Source organism: Pollicipes pollicipes, unplaced genomic scaffold (assembly GCF_011947565.3).
Source record: "Pollicipes pollicipes isolate AB1234 unplaced genomic scaffold, Ppol_2.1 Scaffold_3087;HRSCAF=3621_pilon_pilon_pilon, whole genome shotgun sequence".
In the NCBI taxonomy this organism is placed as follows: Eukaryota; Metazoa; Arthropoda; class Thecostraca; order Pollicipedomorpha; family Pollicipedidae; genus Pollicipes; species Pollicipes pollicipes.
The window spans coordinates 40,040,357-40,067,501 of record NW_023596225.1 but is presented as its reverse complement, the minus strand read 5'-3'; the positions used below and the strand labels follow the sequence as shown (position 1 = coordinate 40,067,501).

The 27,145-nt window shown below is 55.9% G+C and overlaps 1 protein-coding gene across 1 annotated transcript; it reads right to left on the bottom strand.

Moving 5' to 3' along the window:
• Positions 1 to 276: 276 nt before the first annotated feature.
• Positions 277 to 27,145, bottom strand: LOC119090150 (serine/threonine-protein kinase MARK1). Its single transcript, XM_037212944.1, has 16 exons — positions 26,802 to 27,145; positions 19,600 to 19,678; positions 15,599 to 15,719; positions 14,718 to 14,869; positions 13,231 to 13,296; positions 12,084 to 12,336; positions 11,563 to 11,786; positions 8,912 to 9,788; positions 8,139 to 8,544; positions 7,608 to 7,856; positions 6,602 to 6,766; positions 5,091 to 5,262; positions 4,471 to 4,631; positions 3,392 to 3,519; positions 3,091 to 3,148; positions 277 to 1,743 (listed from the first exon to the last, which is right to left on the bottom strand). Exons 1-15 carry the CDS (start codon positions 26,897 to 26,899, stop codon positions 3,099 to 3,101), a joined length of 3,201 nt encoding a protein of 1,066 aa, XP_037068839.1. The 5' UTR covers positions 26,900 to 27,145; the 3' UTR covers positions 277 to 1,743; positions 3,091 to 3,098.

Genomic DNA, 27,145 nt, shown 5'->3' with positions numbered 1-27,145 from the left:
TATCGGAACATCTGGCCTGCTTCCCAAGGACTCAATCGCTTTTTAAAAAGCTGCGAACGTTAGTTGTTAAGTGCATTAGCGAGGAACATTATTCACACAGATAAGACAGAACTATTAGCCTTATTCCTTCGGGAAACCAGGAGAATGGGGATATAACTTGGCTGATATTTCGGCAACATGCCTTTATCAAAACAAAAGCAGAAGTGAATTCACTCCTGCTTTTGTTTCGATAAAGGTATGTTGCCGCAGAAAAAGCAGAAGTGAATTCATTCCTGCTTTTGTTTCGATAAAGGTATGTTGCCACAGAAAAAGCGAAAGTGAATTCACTCCTGCTTTTGTGTCGATAAAGGCACGTTGCCGAAATATCAACCCAACTATATTTCCATTCTCGCGGTTTTCCGAAGAATAAGGCTAATACTACTGTCTTATCTAAGCTGCGAACGGTCGCGATCCGCTGACGGCGAAGGGACATCAAAACAGTAGGGCATTGGCGTGAATGTCTTTATTTCAAAATCAACAAATGACAACAGACGGGTTAACGCACATGCCAATACGGATTCATCACAAGTGTATAGACAAACAGAGCCAGCACAACAGCAGCCGTCCCCCTACTGACGAGATCGCTGCGTCGTCCCAGACATGCCGATCGCTCTGGCCCACAGTCGTCCGCGCCAGGACACCGTCGGCACTGACGCAGTGCTGCTCTCAGAAATACGCACAGCACTTGGTGTTATTCTACTCCACTCGCCGGGCGGAAGTATGGGACACGGGCGTGTTATGCTGTGTTAATGGCTGGCCCACTTGGGGCTTGATCACTGCCACCTATAGGCCTACATGCACCAACCAACCGATTTTGTACACAAAACAGACCATTTTATCTGTGTGGGCATAATGCGTGCGTTGACACGCCTATGCCACTTTCAAACAAAGTGGGTCAAGTCGCTCCAAAAGCGGCTCCCTATGTTTGAACAGAGGCGAAAGAGGACGCGACGTTCCTAAAAATAGTACGCCGACATACAGACACGCGATAGCCTGAACTAAAAAACAAACAAAATTGTCTCACATCTTACCTTTAAAGCACAGCTGTACGATTATCAGATTATCATCCTGTCTGACCGTGTCAACCGCATTGCCCTGACCTTTAACCGTCAGCTGCCAACGGAACGCTCCCCTCCCCAACCCCACCCCTCCCACCCATGACGTCACAGTCACATCGCGCATCGTTTGTTGGCTTAAGGCCGGCGTCGGCCAGCCTCAGACAGGCAGAACCCGCCGGATGCCCGGCACAAGCTCGCTGTGGATGCACGCGCGTCCTGGCCAGCTACCGGACCCGTCACCCCCTGGGCCCAGTCTCAGCCGCGCGCCGGCGTCCGTCGCCGGACAGCAGCGCGCGAGACCGACTCACGCCCGCCGGGCCGCCGCCTGACTGCGTCGGACGCGAGCACGCGTCGCTTGCGAGCCGGTGCCGACCGCTGACCGGTGTCGGTTCACTACAAACCGAAGGCAACGACGGTGGGGCGCGACCCGGCAGCGCGCAGCTCTGCCAGCCGGTGACACGGCTGGTGCCGGGGAAGCCGACCCTCCGACCCGCTTCGATGATACGACCCGTGCAGGGGAAGCCGACCTTCGGACCAGCCTCATCGCAGCAGGCCGCTGCGAAGCGGGGACAGGGCGACGAGCCCAGCCTCTTGGCAGCGGACGTCGAATCATGTTCGCCCGGGGTGCGGTGGGTGGTATTTGTCTCTGAGGGCAGGAGAACAACGTGTTGGACGACAGACACGTACAGGCACGAGACACGCACGCTCACATAACCTCGAACAGTTGACTGAGCAACAGGCGGCTTTTTACTGTTTATTCATGTCTCAACACCTTACGTCACTGGGTACCAGCCCTGCCCGTGCAACTCGTCAGCTTTTATTTGTTCCCCATCCGCAGAGTAATAGAGCCTTCAATACTGGGGGAGAGACGCAACTGCGCGTTGTCTCGCACATTCCTTCCAAGGTTCGAACCAGTTGCGCCCGGCCAGCGCCCTGTCTTCCATCGCGCATTGCACTGATGCAGGCCGGTTCTGCACCCCGTGGGAAAACCGCGGAATCCCCATTCCTCCGCCTCGCCCGGGCTCTTGAGCTATCAGCGCAGCTGGACTGGGTGTCGGCTCCCAGATGTCAGGAGGGTGCCTGGCCGGGGCCAGATCGCAGGGTCAGTGACAGGGTCAGGGGTCAGCTACCTGGCCAGAGGACGGGCCGCGGTCAGAACTGATTGTCAAACGTTGGCCGCCAGAAGTACTCGGCCGGCTCTGGAACAGACGGACGCCGGCCAGCTGGGTTAGTCGAGCGGCACAGCAGACGTGCGGCACAGCACAGTCGAGCGGCACAGCACAGATGCGCGGCACAGCACACCAACACGCCGCGGCACAGCTCGGCGCAGCTCGGCGCGGCACAGCACAGCAAGCATGCACGGACAACACAGAAAAAAAACAACAACAGGGTAAACAAGTAATCTGGAAATTGTGAAAACAGCGGGAAAAGAAGCAGAACACGATCCAAATCAACATGTTAAGGCATGGGTGACCGCAAAAGCCTACTTATTCTACCAAACAGTGTCATAAAATTGTTTAAAGTCTCTTCCACAAAAACGTTTCTGTAAAGCTCAGTGCGGGATACCATCACCCATTTTACAGCAATATTCAATGGTTGATTCTCGCAATTCTGTGTGAGAAGCTCTTCAGATCACATAAAAAACCTCAAAAGAAAAAAAAACACACGCATGCCTTACGGTTCATGATATTGAGTGAACTCGCGGCGAATAATACAAGAAGGTGATTACGGTAAAACAAATACATCTCGTCCAGGAGCCATACACAATTACAATAAAATGTATGAGCGTTGAGAGGGAGCATCAAGGATAAACAATATATGAAGAAGCCAACGCGTTATGCAACACTGCAGCGGTTTGTCCCGTTTTTGGCAAGAGCGGGCTGTTGGGCTGTATTCCGGTTTGTCCGCGAGCCCACCACGCAAAATCGGATTAGAAGTAGCGTCAAAGGGGGCCACATACATCAAGCGCCACACTTATGACGGTCACACGTACATATCAGCCTACTGATCGCCCTTCGGCACTATCTTGAATGTCACGGAGGCCACGCGTGCTGCAACAGAGGCGACCATGGCACACGTTGATACCAGGGCATCTTAGTAGAACCGACCATAATCGTCAAGTTCCACGCGATCTTTCTGCGGCCACACACCCGTCGCTCTAAGGTCCATAGCATCGCTTCACCAGTCGTCACCGAACTATGTGGCAAATCGAGGCAGTGCACCGCCAGGGTACCTGCACAACGCCACCGTAATCCCTCACTCTTTCTAGGGGTTGCGCGGGGATGCAAGCTCACTTTTCGGTGTGGACGTCTTCTTGACCATGGTTTTGGTTTTGGTGGTGGCGGCGGCGGGCGCGTCGTCCTCGTGTTGGCTGCCGCTGTCCGAGCTCTCCGCCGCCGGCTGGGAGCCAAAGGACGAGTGCCTGCGCGCAGACAGGTGCGGTCATTCGGGCAGACAGGTCCGGTCACTCGGGCAGACGGTCCGGTCATTCGGGCAGACAGGTCCGGTCACTCGGGCAGACGGTCCGGTCACTCGGGCAGACAGGTCCGGTCACTCGGGCAGACAGGTCCGGTCACTCGGGCAGACAGGTGCGGCCACTCGAGCAGAAGGGACCGGCCACTCGGGCAGACAAGTCCGGTCACTCGGGCAGACGGTCCGGTCACTCGGGCAGACAGGTCTGGTCACTCGGGCAGACAGGTGCGGTCATTCTGGCAAACGGGTCCGGTCACTCTGGCTCATCAGTCTCCAAGGCAGCGTGGCATGTGTGGCACGAAAAAGGCACGTTGCTGCTGTAGTGATGGTAACTGCCTGGAGGGTTCCACTAGTGTGACCAGAGGCGCCAAAAGGGCTCCACCATTGCGACGCGGGGTGCAGAATAGCCCCAGGTTGACAAAGGGTGCTTTTGCAATAGTGATGCGATTTGTACAATTTTGCACTCCCTGAGATGTCCTATATGCCTAGGAAATCAGTAGTGATGCATGTCTAAGCACCATAGCAGCCTCGGAATGTCAACTAGCTGACTTATACTTTCTCATTCTGTGCATTAAGCACCGAGTGCCCACCCCATTCAAATCGTTTTGCTCGTAACAAATACACTGCCCCATACCCAACAACGCCAAGACCGCCCCAGTTGACGCCAAGGGCAGCTCAGCTGACGCCAAGGACAGCTCAGCTAACGCCAAGGCCGGCTCAGCTGACGCCAAGGACGGCTCAGCCGACGTCAAGGACGGCTCAGCTGACGCCAAGGACGGCTCAGCTAACGCCAAGGCCGGCTCAGCTGACGCCAAGGACGGCTCAGCTGACGCCAAGGACGGCTCAGCTGACGCCAAGGACGGCTCAGCTGACGCCAAGGACGGCTCAGCTGACGTCTCACCTGGCGAAGGGCGGCTGGTCGAACAGCGAGCCGCGTGGGAAGGTCATAGGCTTGTCGAACAACGACCTGACCTGACCGTGCACGCCCCAGAGGCCTGGCAGCCGCTGACGAGGCGAGCCAGGCTGGTTCAGCCGCAGAGGGTCGCTCAGCAGCAGCGAACGCTGCAACAAGACGGCATAATACCGGGTCAGCATGGGACGGCGCCGGGTCAGCACGGCACGGCGCCGGATCAGCACAGCAAGGCGCCGGGTCGGCATGAGACGGCGTCGGGTCAGCACGGTACGGCGCGGCTACACCGGCACTTAAGAGGCTGGCAGCAGCGGGCTAACGAAGCTGGAAGCTGGAAGGAAGCTGTTCCTGCGAAGCTTTGCGGGATATCGTCACGGAGCGGCGGGTCAGGCGCAGTGATCCGATCAACACGCCGCGATAGCAAGAGACATTCACCGACGGTACCATGACATTCAAGGATCCTGCAACCGTGCAGTGTGCACAAAACACAGTACGCTTCCTCTGAAGGCGTTTCTTGAACATCAATCTTGTAAGCATGATACTGGTTCCTACAGCTCTCCACAAGCCATCCAAGCTCCTTCGCCATCACCTACCGGGCTCGATTTTCTCACCTTAGCGGGCGAGTCCTCCATGTCCATCCGCTTGTTGAGGTTCTTGACGCGATCCATCAGAGAACCGAACAGCGACTCGGCAGTGAAGATCTCGAACTGGTCATCCTCGTCGTCGTCTTCGCCGCCCGAGCTCAGGCTGTCCGACGAGGGCGCCATCTTGGGCCGGGACAGCCTGCCGACGCAAACGAGGCAACGCCGATCTCGCGTAAGCGCTTCCCCGGGGCCGCCAAACGAAAACGAAAGAAAACGTGCGCTGACGTCAGAAGTCCGTCCATTCAACCATAGTATGACACCCGTGCGTGGTTAGCCGTACTTACATGAATAATTTTGATATGATATCCACTTATACAATAGATACGTCCGTCCATTCAACCATAGTATGACATCCGTGCGTGGTTAGCCGTACTTACATGAATAATTTTGATATGATATCCACTTATACAATAGATACGTCCGTCCATTCAACCATAGTATGACACCCGTGCGTGGTTAGCCGTACTTACATGAATAATTTTGATATGATATCCACTTATACAATAGATACGTCCGTCCATTCAACCATAGTATGACACCCGTGCGTGGTTAGCCGTACTTACATGAATAATTTTGATATGATATCCACTTATACAATAGATACGTCCGTCCATTCAACCATAGTATGACACCCGTGCGTGGTTAGCCGTGCTTACATGAATAATTTTGATACGGTATCCACTTATACAATAGATACGTCCGTCCATTCAACCATAGTATGACACCCGTGCGTGGTTAGCCGTACTTACACGAATAATTTTGATACGGTATCCACTTATACAATAGATGCGTCCGTCCATTCAACCATAGTATGACACCCGTGCGTGGCTAGCCGTACTTACATGAATAATTTTGATATGATATCCACTTATACAATAGATACGTCCGTCCATTCAGCCATAGTATGACACCCGTGCGTGGTTAGCCGTACTTACATGAATAATTTTGATATGATATCTACTTATACAATAGATACGCCCGTCCATTCAACCATAGTGTGACACCCGTGCGTGGCTAGCCGCACTTACATGAATAATTTTGATATGATATCCACTTATACAATAGATACGTCCGTCCATTCAACCATAGTATGACACCCGTGCGTGGCTAGCCGTACTTACATGAATAATTTTGATGTGGTATCTACTTATACAATAGATACGTCCGTCCATTCAACCATAGTATGACACCCGTGCGTGGCTAGCCGTACTTACATGAATAATTTTGATGTGGTATCTACTTATACAATAGATACGTCCGTCCATTCAACCATAGTATGACACCCGTGCGTGGCTAGAAGTACTTACATGAATAATTTTGATGTGGTATCTACTCATACAATAGATACGTCCGTGTATTCATTCGGTGTCTTACTCCAACTTTCGTGGCCATGACATACCGCGCTGACGGATACCTACGATCGTTCAGGACTCGTCATCTTGCACTCGCCCGGAGAGCCCTTCGTCGGCGGACATTACCTGCTGCTGGCGATGGGCCAGCCGACCAGGTCAGGCAGCGGTCTGTCATCGAAGCAGCGCATGGAAGTGAGCCTCTGCAGGCCCCAGGGGGCGCCCCAGACGTCCTCCCTGGCGGCCCGGTCTCCCAGCAGGCTTCTGCCAGTCCCCGCCAGGCGGCAGCACCGTTAGTCACAGACGCGGCGGCCGCGTTCGCGCGGGCGGCGGGCCCGTCCCCGCGCCGCCAACCAGGAGGCAAGGTCTCGCACGTGCGGAGAATGAGGTTCAAGCCGTTTACCAACTGCCAGTTAGATGCGGTCGACAGCATCAATTCACATACCGACTGGCCCGATAGTTTTTGAGAAACGTGAGACCTGTTCTGGTTGGCGAGGCGGAAGCGGAACCACCAGCACGACAACTGATAGGCAGGAATCACACAAAACTGGGAATAAAACCTCGCAAAAAGGGGCTCGTCAAACGCATGCAGATCATGGACGATCATAAAAAGCAATAGTGACGCCGAGGGACGAAACAGGAGCATCCTGGTAGTGCCATGCAGCAGAAGTATCATGCCTAATTTTATCACGATCAGTCGGACAACGCAACGATTGATTTGCATCATGCTGTCGTTGGGATATTGATATACAGGCTTCGATAAATCCAACACCAACATCCTATGACGCATTTTGCGTGGTATGGTTCAAGACACCGACTCAAAAGACAGGAGAAAAAGGATATCTGAATGGGGTCAAGATACCAGCTGCTGTTCTTTGTCACTGACATCCCGCCCCTCCACAGAGGACAGGCCGACAAGCAATCCTGATCTAGCTTACGTTCGTCACCAACAAAAACCACTTCCACAAAGGGGGCCCCAATCCTCCCGCGCCGGCACTGCGGCTCCCGCCCCCGCCCCTACCCCCCCCCCCCCCCCCTCCATCACCGGCCGGTAACAAACTCCAGCCGCACGCAAAAACCAGGCTCCGCGCGGACAAAACCAGCGCTCTCTCGGGGGCGGCCGCGTCCCACTCACCCGAGTCGACGCTGTCCAGACAGCTGGTGGGAGCGGAGCAGCCCGGCGCCGTCGGCCCGCTCGGCCTCGACCGACTGCGCGCGCGCCGGCGGCGTCATCGTACCGCCGCCTTCCAGCGCGATCGGGATGATGAACTCGCGCGGCGACTTGCGGATGAGCTCGCGTGGCGGCGACGGCGCGCGCACCTCCTCGTCGCTGGACGAGTCCTGCTCGGGCAGCGAGCGCAGCGACGAGGTGGGCCCGATCGGCCTGGAGGGACGGCGCGCCGCCGGCGCCGCAGGGGCCGGCACCGCCGCCGGCGCTGGGGCGGAGACGGCGGCGGCGCCGCCGGCGGCGGCCGTGGGCTTGGTCGTCTCGCCGTCCGCCAGCCGGATGGGGATGATGAACTCCTTGCTGGCGGCGCGGCGCGGCGGCAGGCTCTGCGCGCGGTCCTCGGGCCGCGCCGGCGCCGCCGGCTGCTCGTCGCTGGTGCCACGGTCCAGCCGAGCTCGGACAGCCGCCGGCGCCGGCTCGGCCGGCAGGGCCCGCGGCCGCACGTCGGCGGGCGCGGTGCGGATCGTTGACGGCACGCTGTCCGCCGAGAAGCGAGCGGGTGACTTGCGCTCCGGCATCTTCAGGCTCGGTCTGACCTTGGTGTCCTGGGTCTTGGGCTTCTGTTCGGGCTTAGCGAGTTTATTTTTCGCATTGTCTTCGGGCTTGACCGCTGTATCCTTCAGTTTTCCCTCAGGCTTGACGACCTTGTCTTTCACCTTCCTTTCATCATCCACAGCCTTTTCTTTCGTCTCCTCTTTCACAACCTTGTTTTCTTCAAGAACTGGAGTACGTTTCCCTGCTTGCACTTTACCATCGTCCTTGGCACCTACAGGACTTCTCTCCCGCTTTAGATCGGCTGAATTTTCTTCCTTCGGTTTTGAAATCACTGTCCCCTTCTCTTTCACTGGGGACACACGGCCAAGTTGAGAACTAACGTCGTTCGGCTCCTGGAGAGTCTTTTTCTGCTTTGGCACGCCATCGGCTAACTTTGCATCACTGACCGGGATCTTGCTCTTTTTGGGTGTCACGTGGGACTCGCCAGGAATTCTCGCCGGAGATTTCTCCTTTTGCACCTCAGGGTCAACAGCTTTCAGCTTCGGCTTATGCTCCGCGGCCTTTTCATCAGCATCCGCCCTACTCGTCTCTTGTTTGGGGGACACCCGAATGTTCTCCTCGGTTTCTTCGCCCTTGGCACCGCTTGGGTCGACCGTCGTCTTCTTTGGCTTGCGTTCCGCGAGCTCTTTCGGCGAAGCACTCTTGTCTTGCCTGACACCGTCCGACGAAGCCTGTTTTTACTTCTTCGGGTGCCGTCGGGACAGATTTGCCAGCTTCTCTGCTCGTCTCTCTCGCAGGACTAGTTTTGACGCCAGCAGCATCCCCAGTAGACAAAGAGGGCGCTACAACTGCCTCCTTCAGCGAAGGCGAAAGACGGCTATCGGAGGCAGATGGCGCTTTTGTAGAGGCCACCTCTCTCTCGGGCTGCTTTTCGGCGCCGGCCGACGGCTCCGGTGCCGCCGGGGACGGTGACGCCCGGCGAACTTGAGGTCGCGGAGCCGCCTGAACGTCCGTCGGCACCTCCGACTGATCGCCAGCGGTGCTCTGCTCCTGCTCAACCGGAGCGGCCCCCGACGTCACCTCCTCACCGCCCTCTGGCGGCGGCGCTGGTGTTGGACGAGGCGTCTCCGCCTCCGGAGGCGTGACGACCGGAGACGGCGATCGTTTCTCGGGCCCGAGCTTGAGCTCCGCGGTCTTGTCCTCCCCTGGAGTGATCTCCTGAGCGCCCGCAGCCGGGGCCTCCGCCTCCGCAGGCGCTGCTTCAGCCGCCGCCGCATCGTCACTCATCACCACGTCAGAGGGCTCGACGACCGCCGCCGCCTCCGGCTTCTTCTTCTTCTTCGCCGCCTTCTCTCCCGCCTTTTTCTTGGTCTTCTCTGTCTTGCCGCCCGGGGCCGCCTGCTCCTCCGCCTCGTCCAGGGCTCGCTTGGCTGCCTTGTCGGCGCCGGGCTCGGCCGGCTCTGGTGCCGGTTCTTGGGCCTGAGGCACGGCAGGGCTCGAGGCGGCCCGCACCTCCATGGCGCTGCCCAGCGACAGCGAGTCGGAGGCCGTGAACTGCGCCTTGGACGGCTCCGGCGCCGACGGCACAGCACCCTGCAAACAGAGGATTGTCACTGAGCGGAAGGATTAGATCCAACACGACACAATCTTAGACGACAGACGTTGCCAGAAAGGCTTACTGCTTTCGAGCGTATCAAAAATGTCACAGAGACTGCGGTAGTACCAGTTTTGATACCGGAGACTTCCAAGGAAGTGACGGCAACTCCAAACTGTACTCGCATCCGTACACATAACGATGCTCAAGACGCGATCTTCAAGATGGCTATTTCAGTTCAAAACCATATACAAATGTTGAGCACTCCTTTAATGTGGGGGGGGGGGGGGGATGGCGGACCGTGCCGAGCATTGCGGCAGTTAAACTTTCTCCGGTACGGCTCACACAACCAGCACTGCTTGGCCTGAGCTCTGGTCCCAGAAATCCGTCCATTCAAAAGGTTCGAATTAAATGTTTAAAAAATACCCAGGATGCTTTCCCGACCAAATTCATGCACCTGGACTGAATCTTAGTGTCTGGGCTTAAAGCGATACATTCTACAGTCCGGTACATTTCTTTCGGACACATTGCTAGTATCACGTCTTCGGGGATGACAGCACAGAGACGAGATGAACTCTGGTCGATAAATGCCGAGCGAATTGCACAGCACAGGGGCCTAGAAATTCAAATCGGCGAGCGTCTAATTCCGCATGAAACTCACATTCGTTCCAGCCACTTCGAAAACATAAACAATGACAGAAATGCCCTAGCGGCGTTTGTGTTTACACATGCATGTTTCGTTGTAGAAGGAAAAGTATTGGCTAAACTGACATTATCCACGTGTAGAAGCGCAAACCAGATATAGGCTTCACCAATTCACACATGCGTGGTCTCATTATTGATCCAAACGCAACGCAAATGTCACGTACACGGCTCGAGGCTTACAAGTGCTTCGATCCACTAATAAAGCCATGGTCAAACAACATAAGCTCATACAGCGCGAAGGCCGCCTGTCGCTGCGGCCACACGTAGCATCAAAGGCACAGGCCCCGACACACCGCGGCCCGTGCTGCTCTGCTGTCACGAAGGGTTCTCATGCGGAATAACTCTCTGCTATCGGAGCCTGGAGTGAGAATGTGGTTTGGTGGCGGCCCGCAATGCTAGGAGTACGGACAGTACGCCGCAGGATAACATCGATAATGAGGATGGTCTGGAGCAGAGTACGACATCTGTCCCACACTGATGCTATTGCGTGGGCAGGCATGTAATTTCAAGAAATTTTCGGGTCGGGCGCATTTCCAAACCATAATAAGGACCACATGATGGTCCACCTTGGCTGGAAGGATCACAACTACCAAAAGGACATCAGGCAACGCAAACGTCTCAGTACAAGCGATCTGATGTGGGACATCCAATCATGCTTCGGCAGTGGCGCAGCGAGGGCTTGCCCAGGAGCGAGCGAAATCGGGTAATAGGCGGCCCTCACATTCAAGGGACATAGGGTTCTTCGCCGCTTTGGCGCCCTGTTTTGTTTGGAGGATTTTTTCATCTCGAGACCAAACTTCGATGGGTCGGGCCCATTGACATGTTTAGAAGTTTTAAGGGCGTCTAAGGCTGTCAAAGTGCACTGGGCCTTTCTGTCCCAGTGAGTCTCGCACCTCTATAGGTGCGGGCATGGGCATGTGCACGCTCCCAAAAGCACCCCTTGGCTACACCCTAGTGTTCCAGCAAAATTATAGCAGATCTAGGGCGAAGATCCGACCGGGTCACTTCTCGGCCACCAAACACCGCACGCCTCAGTATTACTCCCCAGTCATCTTCCCAACCCCTCACCTCCTCCGGCGGCGGCACCAGCACGTGCTCCATGTCGGGTCCCTGCGGCGCCAGCGAGAGCAGCAGGTCGAGCCGGACCGGTGTCTGGTGCGCCAGCTCCTCGGCCGCCTCCAGGCAGGGCACCTCCTCGCCCTGGTTGACCCACGGGTGGCCACAGACGTCCATCATGCTGGCCCGCTTCTCCGGCGCCGGCGTCAGCAGCGCGTGGATCAGCTCGGAGGCCGCTGTCGGCGGCGGGCACGGCACCTCAACCCACTGACGATGCAAGGTCCCCACACAGTGCTCAAGGGTGCGAGGTACAGGTCGGCTGAACATACTGATGGGACTAAGCTGTACATATTCTGGGATTGAGAAAGCATTCCCAGGAATGACATGCACTATGTCTAGGACGGAGACAACGCTCACTAAACTGAGACAGCACTTGCGGGACTGAGACAGCACTCACGGGACTGAGACAGCACTCACGGGACTGAGACAGTGCTCCGGAACTGGAACACACCCAGGACCGGGACAGCACTCACGGGACTTCTTCTGCGGCTCGTAGAAGTCCCCGGACGTGATCTGCTTGACCAGTTTCTTGAAGTTGGAGCCGTCAAAGGGCATGGCGCCGTAGACGAGCGTGTAGAGCAGCACGCCGAGTGACCAGCAGTCGACCTCCGGCCCGACGTACGGGGTGCCGCGCACGATCTCCGGCGACGCGTACAGCGGCGAGCCGCAGTACGTCGACAGCAGGCGAGTCTCGTCGAACACGTTGCTCAGGCCGAAGTCGGCGATCTGGCGGGCGCCGAGACGCGGAGGTCACGGCAGGCGGAAGGAGGGGCGGTGAGGTCACGGCGGGTGGAGCGGGGAGGTCACGGCAGGCGGAAGGCGGGGGAGGTCACGGCAGGCGGGGCGGTGAGGTCACGGCAGGCGAAGCGAGGAAAACGGAACAACTAGCAGGAGGAAGGAGCACGGAGCGGCAGTTAGCCGGGGGAAGGCGCAGGGGAGGGCAGCTAGCCAGAGAAAGAATAGCAGCTAGCCGGAGAAAGACGCATGGAGCGGCAGCTAACCGGAGGAAGGGGCACGGAACGGCAGTTAGCCGTAAGGAGGAACGAACGGCCGCTAGCCGGAAGAACGAGCAGGGAACGACAGCTGGCCGGAAGAAGGCGCATGCGGCCGCCACAGCACACACGCTTACGCTGCCAACGATGCAGATTTTTAGGCTGGAGGGATCCAATACGCACAGTCGCCTTTCGCGTATGTTTCGGTGTGTGTTGTGCGGGTTTCCCGAGTTTTATAGGACTCACCTTGAAGCGTCCTGCTGAGCGACACGTGCACATGACCACATTTCAAACATGCGCAAGACATGCGTCGAGACTTACGGACCCGGGCATGCGCACACTTGACTCCCCATGAGATACATCCTCCCGAATACGGATTTAATACATGTTACAAACCAATCCACCTGCAGCAGTGCAGCCATGATATGTACAAAGACATGGTATTTCTGCTGCTGCCTTTGTCACACCGTCAATGCGCCAAAAGGCGCTTCATGTTCGCAGAGTAGTACAAAGAAGAGGAACTTAAAAAAGGTACACACTCGTGACCGATCCACACGTAAGCGTTTCGCAAGCGACGTCCGGTGCCAGCAGAAGGGGCGTGACGCGATTTCTGCGCTGGGATTCTCACCTTTGCGTTGCCGTACTCATCCAGCAGGATGTTCTCCAGCTTGAGATCTCGGTGGCAAATCTTGTGCTGCAGGCAGAGCAATCACACTTAGCGAAGCTGCCGCTGACGGCAAGCTGGGTGTGGCCCATCGATTACAGTCGAATCGTTGAAATTACAAGATACGCGACATGCACATATCTAGGGATTGAAAAGCAGCTTCGGGTTCAGTGAACATCAGATCATCGATCTAGCCGAAAGCCTTCGGTCAGACCGTGCCTAGAGTCGGTATTTGTGCGCTAGTTTGACGAGAAGCGGGACCTAATTCTAATACTGACAAAGCTCGCCAAAGTATTCTGGTGATCTGACCAAGTGCAGCAAATGCTGACCTCGTGCAACTGTAAATGTGATTGGAGACTAAGCAAAAGCTGAACGAGCTCAAATGACAACAGAGGCTTCGGCCATAATGCTATGGATGCGTAACTTTAGATGCTTTATTGGAGATGCTCGTACCCATTAAAGGGTACGAGCATCTCCAATAAAGAATAGCATCTCCAATAAACAAGCGATAGTGGTGTTTTAACTAAACAAACGTCGTCCATGGCGTTATAACCGGAAAGAAAACGCAAACGTAACAATATTCTCGCTTTTCTTTTTTCATCGTGGTTGAGAAGCTGCCTTTTGAAATCGGAGTGTTCTCGAATCACTACGAAGCACTACATTCGAAAACCGGTTCGCTAGACTCCGACCCTTCAATAAAAACAGAATGCAACGCTCGATGACGGTTCCACAGCATCCTGCGGGAACCGCAGGTACCCACATCCTGAAGAGGCGGGAGACGACGCTGTCCTAACCTGGTCAGCACTGACAGGGGCCAGGCCATTTTGAGAGCTTGATTGAGCAAGTTACGCAAGGAGTCCATAATTCTTTTTCAGTACAGCTTGATAAGCTTACGCTCATCAAGCCAAACGCGCTATGCTATTTCAGTTCATCGACAATCCTGCCCCAAGTCTTACAAAACCGGTGTGTACTACGGGGCGGTCCTTCCGTGCCGTACAATGTTACATCACAGCCACTCGGCGCCAGCTCTGCCCTCTGACCAGTTGCCGGGTGGCGGTCCCACGTCAGTCGGCACTAAAAATGCGTCCGTAGTGGTATTTGTACTCAGAGCCAGCGAGTTACGAGTCTAGAGCCTCCCACGCGGATGTGGAGAGACAACTGCCATGAGGTATGGCAACGGTTCTCGTCTACCCCTTGACAGAGCTATCAGCCCTATCTATCCCGCGGCAGGGCCATCAGCCATTCTACCTCGTAGCAGAGTTGTTAGCCCCATCTACCCCGCGATGGGAGTAGCAGGTGCTGTCCGCGGTGCCGGCCCTTGCTATGTGGCGTCAGTGCTATCACCACCCTCCCAGCTGGTGCGCGGCGTGCCGGCCACCGTACCGAGCGTGCAGTGGCAGCAGCCCTCCCCCTCGCCGGTACACCGGGAGCGTGTCGTCCGCCGCACCCACCTTGTGGCAGTAGTAGCAGGCGCTGGCCACCTGCCGGAAGATGCGGCGCGCCTCGCCCTCGGCCAGCACCTTCTTCTCGCTGAGGTAGTCGTACAGCTCGCCGCCAGCCGCGTACTCCATCACCAGCACCATCTTGTCGCGGTTCTCAAACACTGCGGCGACAGGGGAGACTTCATGTGCAGGCGATGCTTACCTCACCGCGATTGCTGGCAAGATTGTTGACTGGCGGGAGTTTCCGCAATCGAGCAGATATTGATGTATGTGGGAGGAGGGGTCATGACGGTGCTTGAAAGGAGCACGCCAGCAAACCGGAGAAAGCTCACAAATATATATATATATATATATATATATATATATATATATAACTCCGATGGTGGAAAAATGTCTTCTGAAAGTATTCAAATAAACCCAATATGTGCTACTAATATTATGGTGCTAGTTAAGCTGGCTGAGCTGTCGTTGTCCCCTGATATGCTACATATCACATGCACCTGGTAGAAATGCAGTATACTGCTTTACATGACCACCCCTACATAAAAGCAGTTCAATGGTGATGACTCCTCGACGCCATGCCATGTGGAACAGAGCGCTAGAAGGGTATAGCCAGGAAATCGGAAGTGAAACTCCTCCACACTCGTGGCTTGGCGGGTGCGGCTTGTTAGCTAACATTACAACAAACTAAGGCACTGACAGTACGCGATTCAATGACAATATCCATACAAACACAAAGAACAACAAACAGGCAAAAATATCCGATTGCGTGAGCATAACAAATCATCAGACCACGCGAGTCAACCAACCGCGTGCAGCGTCACATGATCACATCATGCCTCGCGCGATGCCAGGGAACCGACGCTGACCACTGCCCCTCAGCTAGATACCTTCATATATGTGGATAATGTGTGGGTGCGTCACCGAGGACATGATCTGGATCTCCCGTCGAATGCGGATGAGGTCTTTCTCAGTCTCGATCTTCGCCTTCTTGATGGTCTTAATTGCGACCTGCGGGGACAAACACAGCATTACAACTGCTGACGGCGGTTTAACTCTGAAACCAGTGTCAACAACAGGTAAAAGCATGCTTTTCCAGCGCACAAAACACACTAGAAAAATGTAGGTGGGCTAGGAAGCATAACACGTGAAAGGTTTCCCCACAGGAAAATACAAATAAACCGGTAATTTTTTTCGTAAAAGTGACATGCCAAGGGTGGGCACAACCGCACGACGCCGGTTACCCTAATAGGAATCACAGCCAGTGTGCGGAGTCAACAATCTATTCACCGCCGCCCCAGTGTTCCGTCCCATTCGAGTCCCTCACACGAATGAAGCGTTCAGCGGGGTCAACTGGGAAGACCACGTGCTTACATAGCACCGAGGAACGAGGCCGCAGACTGAGTGTGTCTTACTTCAACTACGGCCACGTGCTCAGTCTGAGCGGCATGGTCTGGCGCAAGCGGCATTGACATGCCGGCGCTTTCGCAACCACTAATCGCAGCTGCATGCACCTTTCAGCAACAAAAAGGCCATCTTTAAGTGCTGAACAGTTGTTTGCTGTACAACGTGCAACCAGCGAAAAATCGCAGGACGAGTTCAAAACCGGTCTCCTGTCCCGACAACCCAGGGTGGCAAGAACATAGGATCAATGCAACTTAACCGAGGAAGTGACGAGCAATCCTAGCGGCGCAAATGTCCGCCACTTCGTACAGCAACTAGTTCATGCAAACACAGCCACTCGCCGTTCAGCCAGTCTCTCGCATTTCTTAGTGGATTGGCCCATCAAAAATCATTCCTGAGTTGAACACGTAGAAGATTGCGGCGTACTTCCTCAAGTCAGAATGCATTTGTGTTTATAGAAGTGGCCCCCTACAACGTCATCATCTCGCAAGGCTTTGGTCTCAGCACGGGTCATGTGGTATGTGATACCAACGGTGACACGTATTTTAATTGTGGTGGGCGTTTTGGCACACAGAGTTAGGACAAAAGACGCAGCGCGAAGGTGGCGTTATATCAGGTGTTTTAGATTCGTTTAGGTAGGTCTGCCTTTTAAAATAATAATACTAAGCTTTCTCTGGAAAATACTACAGAAATAAATATAAGCGAACACAACATACAAACGGTGGGCCAACCCATCAAGAGCTAATGAAGGATCTCGGCAACAATGCCGTCATGAAATAGTTTAAATTGCGCACTCTCCCCCCCCCCCCCACACCACCGGGCACATGCTGAGGCGAAAATTCTGCTGAGTTATAAGATCACTAACGATTTTGGACCAGCCAGCAGGGTTTGCGGCAACACAATCAGCCGCATGAAGTACGGGAACGCATCGTCCCCAACAGTTCATATGTCACAGCTGACCACAACATCGTACTTTGCTGACCACAGGACCATTCCGAAGCCCAGTACGGTAGCTAATCCCCACAAAGTTCCGTGAACGCAGCATTAACGCGTGCAACAATTCACAGACACGTGGAGCACGTGCCGGCGGCGGTACTAAGCGGGCGCCCACTATCGCGCCGAGCCAACACTGGCGCTCGAGCCGTGACTTCAGTCGGCGCGCCGCGCCTGGCCGCGATGGGGAGGGGGAGGGGCGACGACGCCAACCAGCGACGAAAATAGCGGCGGTGCGAGCACGGATGCACTTCTCGACCCTTCACATTCGGAAAGCCCGTCAGGGGTTCCGGTGCTCGGGCGGCACAGGTGGGTGGCCCGGTCTGATGACGCCATGGGGCACGCCGCGCCGCCCTGATTGGTTTGCAAACGCTCCGGACCGGCCCCGTGAATGACAAGTGGGCTAGGGTCTCCACCTGCTGCAACTGAAGAGTGGCGCACTCAAACGCTGGGCGCCTCCGCGCCGTCCGCCGCCGCATGACGGGCGGACGCCGTGAACAAACAGTGGCTGAAGAGGCGAGCCGCCCCAGCGCCGCCGCAGACAGGCGCCGGTGTACCGAGACAGCTGACGTGACCGCCCTTCCCCGCAGACGCCTCCAGTCGCCTCCTGAGCGGACTCATCGGTCGGCAGACACCGGCCATCGACCGAGAGGCGGCGACGGCTCACCCGGCAGGCGCCATCCCGTCAGCGGTAGCGTTGCAGGAGGCGCTGCTCTGGGCGCTTCCTGGAACGGCAGCTTCGGCGCTAATCTTCGGAAGGCATCCCCCGGCCCGGCCAACTAGGACCTTGAATCAATCTCCCGTACTTTCTGGAATCTAGTTACGTCTACGACACCACAATTCTGACAACAACAGTGGTACGGGGTTCGATTCCCCGCGGTGCCCGTCCTTCCTGCCAAGGTGAGAGGCAGGCGACGCACTACAGCATCAGCAGCTGAGTGCGTCATTAAGCCCCTAAGACAACAGTGGTTCTCCACTGATATGTAAAATCCGCGTTCCCATCCACGGCACACCCAGACAAACACTCCCCGCGCCTCCATAGATGAGAAAAGCACGCCGCGGGTGTGCGAATCGTTGGTATACACCGGCACATGCCGGTGTCAACCGGTATCCGCCGGCACGTACCGGCGTCCACCGGTGTCCAGTCCCAATCACCACGTTTGTAAACTACAGGCAGCTGCGAGTAAGAGCGGCTGGGACAGCAGCGCCAGCATCGCATGGCGTTTTATTTCTGGCGGCTCCAGTGACAACAAATACGCCAAACGCCAAAACCTCGGCTCCGATTGGACTAGCGCCAGTCAGGCACCAGAATCCAGGGCATCTCTGTCTTTCCCGCCCATCAGCGCTGTTTAAACGCTCCGCAGCGTTAAGACGTCCTCTTCATCACCGCAGTTTATATCTGCTGGTAACGAGCATATGATGTGTATAGACACACGCATGGATATAAAATACATCCAGGTCTTGTTCAACTGGGGCTTGTTTCATTCCGTTGATGCGTGTTCCGACTGCTGCAGGTGTATAACATAGATGTTATGCAAACATGCCTTATGGGATGAAAGGTGACCACCTAAGCATAACTTCTGTCTAAAGATTACCATTTCGGCTACATGTCAATAGATGCTACGGTGTATCCTCTGTTGAGACCCTTTGCCTTAATCATGGGAGGTTAGATATGAAGAAAGTTGTTGTGATGCCGTGACTAAGCGATCAACTACGACCACAACGTGACGCCAAACGGACCGCGGTCATCTAGAACGTTGGAAAGGATCTGCGCTATGTAGAGTTCCCTGATTTTATTTCCCTTAGAACGAGCGGAAACATCTCATACCAGAAAGACCCTTTTCAACCCAAACAAATCTCGAAGAACTGCATTACTGTCCTATGTGTGCAATGTCCTCGAGTGAAACGCCACAGACCCTAGCACGAGCACCATGAAGATATCGGTGCCCCGGACTCACCTCCCATTGGTCCGCCCTAGACCCAAGATCATGCGCAATCATTACAGCGGAAGGAAAACATGGCAAAATGGGCGATGCCAAGCAAGTCAGCATCATGTGTCGCAACTCTCCATTTACTTACAAACACCTTGGAATGTGCCAGGAACTGGGTGCATTTCGTTAGAAAACATCACGTACCATTCTCCGCACGTCAGTGTTCCGTCATCATAATCACAAACAGCTAAAAGCCTGCAAACAACACATGGCAAAAGGCCAGTGATAGCTTTTTTCTAACGGGCGCAGGCATTACATGAAATGCCAAGTGGCATTACATGAAATGGCATGCCCCCCCCCCCCCCCGTCCAATTTGCCACGAAAATTTGTGTCGTCCTACGTCCATCTCCACGCGCGGGGCTTCCGCGTTGGCTTCCGCTGACACGAACGCCATCTACGACCTAACTCAGACATGGTCTAATATAGAGGTCATTATTTGCTTCAGTTCGTTTTTAAACAGGCCAACTTGAACTCACAGCCTCCCATTGCCCACATATACTCACATCCTGGCCCGTCTCCTTATTTATAGCCAGCTGCACCTTCCCGTAAGTTCCTTGGCCAAGTTTCTTCACTATATCAAACCTGAAACAGAAGTAACAGTCACTCTTAGGAATCGGCGATGTTCTCTATGATAACGACGTGGTCGTGAACAATTTCTTAAAAGAGATCATCGTGCCACATAAACGTCCTGCGATCAGATCTAAACATGATCAAAACATCACATGCTTCCGTTATATAGATGTCACTCTTGCCGTGGTAAATGTGAGATGTAATCATTGAATGATGTCTCTGGGACTAATTACCAACATCAGCACATCAAGGAACGATAGCCATGTGTGTTCTCCAGACCTGACTGACCGCCCCGACCGCCCAGTGCTCTGCACCTTTTGGCAACAACAGCAGACAACCGTCGCGCCGACGCGTGATGCTGATGATCTGGGTTTAGCACGCGTCGACAGCATGGGTCATATGGCGCATCGATCACTTCTGGCCAGCGCGTGCAGCGTGCGGTGCATGTCTCCTCTCATTCGCGGACCTGTTCCATGCCATCGCTCACCCCTCCCCCTCCCCCCCCCCCACACACACAACGCATCTCTGTTTGTCCCTGCTTATCGGGCCTGTATTCTGGACCGTGGATAACAGACGCCGCATACCAGTGGGATAGCACGAGAGGACGGGGCGGACGCGTTACGACAAGGGTCGGGAGAGCCGCTGCTGCGGCTGACGTACCAGTGGGATAGCAGGGGAGGACGGGGCGGACGCGTTACGACACGGGCCGGGGAGAGCCGCTGACGTCTGGTCCAGCCCTCAGCGCGCGCCGCGCTCAGCAGATACAAGCCTCGTGGCCCGGTCATCCTCACTGGTGCGTCACTGACTGGTGATCTTACAAAGTCACGAAGGTCTCAGAGGAGAACACATCCTTCAAAGACAAAAGCAATGTGCAGGAAGAAGAGGCAACGTTCTGTCTTGTAGCATGCCCGGCTGCCTACAGATTTTGCCGGCATCAAACCACGTCAAGTTATCGAAAAGCAGTCTCAGATTTGGAGCAATGCCAAAACATCTATGAAGAAGTGATCCGAGAAGCCTTCTCCTTATCAATATTTCTTCCAGCAAACATGTCACACCATTCCTCCATCTGAAGGGAAGCGACCGACGACCCACGGTTCAGGCGACGTATTTCCTCGTGAGCACGCGCGGAATGTGTTGTGTAGTTACCAGCTCGTCACGGAATGTGACCGGCGCTCCACACTTCTCACGTCGGGCTGGGTTCCAGGGAAGGCGAGGGATACGGCGCACGGGCGTCTCCAGGGAGGAGGGGAGGGGGAATTGGGTGGGGCCACACCCCCAGAGGCGACAAAAAAAAAACAACCATGTTTATGCTTTAGGCCTAATTTTCGGGGCATTAGCGCCGTCTTTCGAACACCGCTCTCTCCAAACTGAGACGTTATATCCGCCATTGCCAGCCCGCACGTTTCGAGGGAATGGCTGGCGCCAGCAAGGGGGCGTCATTCTGCCACAGAGAAGTGACCCACGGTAAGGCTGCCTCCCCCCCCCCCCCCTCAGCCCCACTGGCCGTTTTTCGTAAAGAAGCATGATTCCCGGATAGGTTCTGAGAGACCGGATTGCTAAAAAGGGCAATTGCGGCTGACGTAACAGGCTATCCAGTGCCGAATTGAACAAAACTTCTCACTACACGTGGCCCAATTCCCTCTCTCCGGGCCTCAACCGTTCCTCTAATCTCGAGACGTCACAGGATTACCCCATCGCCTGCCCTCAGGCTCCCGAGCCGACCAGCCCTGACATGGTTCAGCGACCCCGATTCCAAGCACATCCCAGCGCGGTCCATCCGCCGTCCTCGAAGGGAGGACGCGACCGGCATGCCCACTATTGTCCCCGTCTCTTGAGTACCGCTTCAGCCACGCTCGTAGTTGAGACGGTAGCGTGAAGAATGCATCGCGACGTAGCGCCAAGGTTAAAATCTGAGCAAACATTTTAAGATTTTTACGCAGGACACTCCAAATTACCCGCGTTATGACCCACTGCTCACGCAATGATGCGCTCTCCTCGTGTTACGATCTTACGCGACACGCGCATGTTCAGGCACCTGTTGAAAAGGTTGTCAGTGCTGAGCAAAGTGCACTTCATCCATCGCCTGAAAACCGTCCTCCGAGTGTCCTAAGTTCATTAAGTACCCCGGCAAATCGGTAAATCCCATGGTCCATCCGTATCCCGACAAATCGCACGGTCCGTTCATATTCCGAAAAATCCCATGGTCCATTCATATTCCGACAAATCCCACGGACCATTCATACCCCGACAAACCTCACCGTCCATTCATATCCCGACAAATGCAAAGGCCCATTCATACCCCGACAAACCCCACGGTCTTCTCGTGTCCCGAGATCACAGGTGGTCATAGGTTCGGCTGACTCCAACATCTGCAAACCAGCTGGCCTGCCATGCCAAACACACCCCAGAACTGTCCAGTGAGCATGCGCTTTTCAAAGCGTTCATGAAAGAGAACATCACTTGGTATACACGCGGCACACGGTGGTGACATAACGCGTCAAAGCAAACTTGTATGAGGTCATTTGACTGCATGGTGGTCCATTACGGCACCAAAGCAATTAGACTTGTTTGACGCCGCGCACCAGACGGTGACGTCATCAAAGCACCGCTCTGACATCATTGCACGGCAGTCGGCACGGCACCCAGGTACGTCCCCCCCCCCCCGTCCAAGAGCAGATGACAGCCGCACAGCGCCGGGTCACGGGCAGGGGGGGAGGGAGCGGGAGCGGGGGGGGGGGGGGACGGCCGCCGAGCGGCGGCAGGGCGCCAGCTCGAGCACGCGGTCGGCATGAGTCGGCCAGACGCGCCGCTGAGTCAGGACGAGCGCTCTGGAAGGCCACCATCACCGCGGTCAGGCCCACTCACGGGGGAGCAGAGCGTCGTCCACCGGCCGGCCGGCTGTCGCGCTCGAGTTCCCCTCATTGCGGGAGGTCTCTGAGAGCGCTTCGATTTTTTAATTTCGTTGGCAAAAGACCGTTGAAAAACTTGGCGGTGATATTTTCTGTGCGGGGAAGGGGAGCGACATCCTGTAAATACAACCTTGAACCAGCCCTAATGGCGACGCAAACGGTGGCGACAGACCCGCCGACGCAGAATTTGGCAGGAAGCCGAGGCCTGTAGCGAAGGAAATACGCCAACAACTGCGCCTCACTTCGGCTACAGGGAGAAGGAAAACCACCGCAGAAGGGTGCGACGTCTGTAATCCGTCACCAATGGCGCCGATTACGTCACAGTTGGGGCGGAGGCAAGGTTGGACACGAGACGCTGGACGGCGGGCGATGTTATGCCACCGAAGTTCGGTGTTCTGCGACAGCGACCACGCCGTGATAAAAGCGACGCAATCTCGAATGGTAACTGTCCGGCGGCGGCGTTAGTTACTAGCCGACTCGCAGCGCCGGCCGCGGTCAAAACGTCCCAGACGGCGGGCGAGAAGGCGGAAATGGACGCCGCGTCAGCTGGCAGGCCCTCCGGAGACCAAGTTGACAGCCGAGATCGATCTCCGCCACATCTGACAGTGAGAGATCATGGTCTCCTCTCAGCGCCGCTGGCGCACGACCGCGGACGTGGCCCGAATGTAACGCGCCCTGCTCAGGCATTAACAGGCAGCACGACTAGATCCGAACATCTGCATGCACGTCACCGAAATCCGCCAGATGGGCCGGAAGGCGCTCGCCGAGCTCAGCAGGCAAGCCCGCTCGGATCGTGCCGGCCCGCGCCCGCGTGTTCACGGCCGGGGCAGCAGCCTTTCGCACCTGGTCCGCGTGAGGTACGCCCGCCCGCTGAAGGCGTGCCGCGCAGCGTGAGTAACTGTTCCAGGACCGCTCCGCCTCCTCCCGGGCCCCCCAGACCGGCACCGTTAGTCAAGGGTGCTGGTAAGGCCCAGGGGCCGCAGCAGAGAGTCGTCACGGCATCGTCCATCGACATTCTCCAATAAGATATTGGTCTGTCACAACTAAAATGCAAGTCGGCGTTTAACATTTCGGGTCAACCTTCGGATGTCCTAAAAAATCATAGGGTGATAATCCACCGGGCCATTGGTAATTTCTACATACAAAAATGCAACAGCTTGCTGTGCCTGTCAGCCTGTCTCCGTCCCTCCCCGCTGTGTCAGTCCAGTCAACAGCCGCCGATCCTTCCCGCTGTGTCAGTCCAGTCAACAGCCGCCGACCCTCCCCGCTGTGTCAGTCCAGTCAACAGCCGCCGACCCTACCCGCTGCGTCAGTCCAGTCAACAGCCGCCGATCCTCCCGCTGTGTCAGTCCAGTCAACAGCCGCCGATCCTTCCCGCTGCGTCAGTCCAGTCAACAGCCGCCGACCCTCCCCGCTGCGTCAGTCCAGTCAACAGCCGCCGACCCTCCCGCTGTGTCAGTCCAGCCAACAGCCGCCGATCCTCCCCGCTGTGCCAGTCCAGTCAACAGTCTCCGTCCCTCCCCGCTGCGTCAGTCCAGTCAACAGCCGCCGATCCTTCCCGCTGCGTCAGTCCAGTCAACAGGCGCCGTCCCTCCCCGCTGTGTCAGTCCAGTCAACAGCCGCCGACCCTCCCGCTGTGTCAGTCCAGCCAACAGCCGCCGATCCTCCCCGCTGTGTCAGTTCAGTCAGCACCCGCCGTCCCTCCCCGATGTCCGACTTTACACGCGCGAGTGCCCACGCTTGCAGCCTGCCCGCAGTCCCGCCCCCGCGTCCAACTGCCGGCCGGGTGCCCAGCTAGCTGCCCCGTCGGTCCGCCTCGCGAGGCCCACCCGCAGTACCGCCCCAGCGTCCAACTGCCGGCCGTGTGCCGAGCCGGCCGCCGCGCCGGTCCGTTTCGCGAGGCCCGCCCGCAGTCCCCCGCCCCGCGTCCAACTGCCGGCCGGGTGCCGAGCCGGCCGCCGCGCCGGTTCGCCCCGCGAGGCCCGCCCGCAGACCGCCCCCGCGTCCAACTGCCGGCCGGGTGCCGAGCCGGCCGCCGCGCCGCTCCGCCTCGCGAGGCCTGCCCGCAGTACCGCCCCCCGCGTTCAACCGTCGGCCGTGTGCCGAGCCGGTCCGCCTCGCGAGGCCCGGCCGCAGTACCGCCCCCGCGTTCAACCGTCGGCCGGGGTGCCGAGCCGGCCGCCGCGCCGGTCCGTTTCGCGAGCCCCGGCCGCCGCGCGCCTGTTGTTCTTGGTGTGACACCAATGCCGGCGGGCGTGAAGGCCGCCGTGCTGCCCCGTTTGGCGGCGGCCGGCGGCGGGGCGCGCAGGGCGTCGCGCGCCGCGCGCCGGCCCGTGTTTTGCGGCGGGACGGCCAGCCCGAAGTGGGGCGCTGTTCGGCTGTTTACACGCCGGTTAAATCTCGCCCATTGTTGCCCGTCGGATAAACGGGAGATGTTTTGTGTATGTGTGGCTGCGGGTTCGGAGTGGTGCTCAGCGAATGGCGGCGGTGAACTGCGTTGTGCGTGTGTGCGTGCGTGCGTGTGTGCGTATGGGTGTGTGGGCGTGTGATGTGTGAACTGGAACGTTTAAACGAAGCTATCTTAATTACATTTGCTCGCGTGATAACTGCACGTGCAGCTGAAGGCTGCATAAAGCCCGCTGATTCAGAGCATGTTAATGTTTCCCTCGAATCGGCACTGCAGGAACTGCCCACGCAATCATTCTGTAGTACTGGGATCGTTCAAATCGCTCCTTGGTTTCGGAGAACCCGAGCAGCTACGCGTCCTCCGCGTCTTAAACCGCAGCATGACGTCTTTGCCGATCAGATTAATCTTGCGGTCGCCCGGGTTTAAGTAAGATCATGTTTTTATGGGCAGGCATGATACCAGATCTCCGCCTACCAAAACTTTTCGAAATTGAAAAATATATACGGAGACATGCCAGACGCAGACGCAACAAAACAACTTCCAATACCCTAGTCACTTCCCTGTTTATAGGTAAATAGTGCTTAGAGAGCTTGTACACCGGAAAGCTATGCGCGATGAATGATCGTTCAATTAATACATACAATAAGTTAGGATAGAAGCTTTGCTTCTGCTTTTGCAGTCCAGAAGCTTTTACATCTTCGCAATAGGCAGTCATCATTTGCATTAATGACCAAACGTAATTGTACTATGTTTTGGTGCATATTCATAACATGCAGCATACCGGTAAACGTAACAAAACAGCGCGATAATCGCGTAACTATATCCACACTACAATAACATGCTAAGTACGAAATATCGGCAAATTCCCGTGAGCTGCAAGGGCCAGTTAACAAGATGCCAACATGAATAAGGGGCTAACCTTACAAAAACACGGCCCATGCAACGCAACACTAACAAATACACCGCATATGCTCCTTGTCCCAATGAAATAGATATTCAGGTCCGATTGTATGCCAATAACCAAACTGGCTACTTTCAAGTCTGCCTTAGTCCAACTTCATGCAAACGATAGCTACTGCAACCTGTTTTTTCGTGGTTGTGCGTGGTTGTGGCCGTACCTGTGCCTCAGCTTGTGTTTATATATTTGCCTGCAGTTGTGGTTGTGCCTGTGTTTGTGGTTGTGCCTGTGTGTGTGGTTGTGCCTACGCTCGTGGTTGCGCTTGTGTTTGCGGTTGTCCCTGTGTTGGTAGTTGTGCCTGCGTTTGTGGTTGTGTCTGGCTGTGGTCGTAAATGTGATTATGCCTGTGTTAGTCGCTGTGCCTGCGTTTGTGGCTATGCCTGTGTCTGAGGTTGTGTTTGTGGATGTGCCGTGATTGTGGCTGTGCCTGTGTCTGAGGCTGTGGATGTTTCCGTGTTTGTGGCTATGGCTGTTTGTGGCTGTGTCTGTGTTTGTGGTTATGCCTGTATTTGTAATTGCGGCTGTGTTTGTGGTTATGCCTGTGTTTGTGGTTGTGCCCGTATCTGTGTCTGTGGCTGTGGCTGTGGCTGCGGCTGTGTTTGTGGTCGCGCTTGTGTTTGTGGTTACACCTGTGTTTGTGGTTGTGCCTGCATTTGTGGTCGTGCCGTGTCTGTGGTTAGGCCTGTGTCTGTGGATACGCCTGTGTTGTGTTTGTGGTTGCGCCTGGTAGCGGCCGTACCTGCTCCTGAGCTTGCGTTTGCGGCTGTGCCTGTGTTTGCGAATAAGCCTGGTTGCCGTACCTGCGCCTGAGCTTGTGTTTGTGGCTATGCCTGCGTCTGCGGTTGAGCCTGGTTGCCGTACCTGTGCCTGAGCTTGTGTTTGTGGTTGTTGAGCCGCACGCCGGCGGCCTGCTGCATGCCCCCCATGATGTCGCTGATCTGGTTCTCCGACACCACCATCTCGGCGGAGCTGGTGACCCCTCAGGTCACGGCCGGCCAACTATCGCCTGTCGATGAGAGGAATGCCGTCAGTATGGTGCGGATATCAACGCAGGGACACACACATCATCATGCTCGTTTACGGTGCGTCAACAGAGCTTTGAAGATCGAGCAAAAACTCAGGTATGCTGCTACTTTGAATGTTGATCATGCTTTGATGGCAGCTACCAGGTGGCAAAACACCTTCATACCGTCAGTGAAATTAGC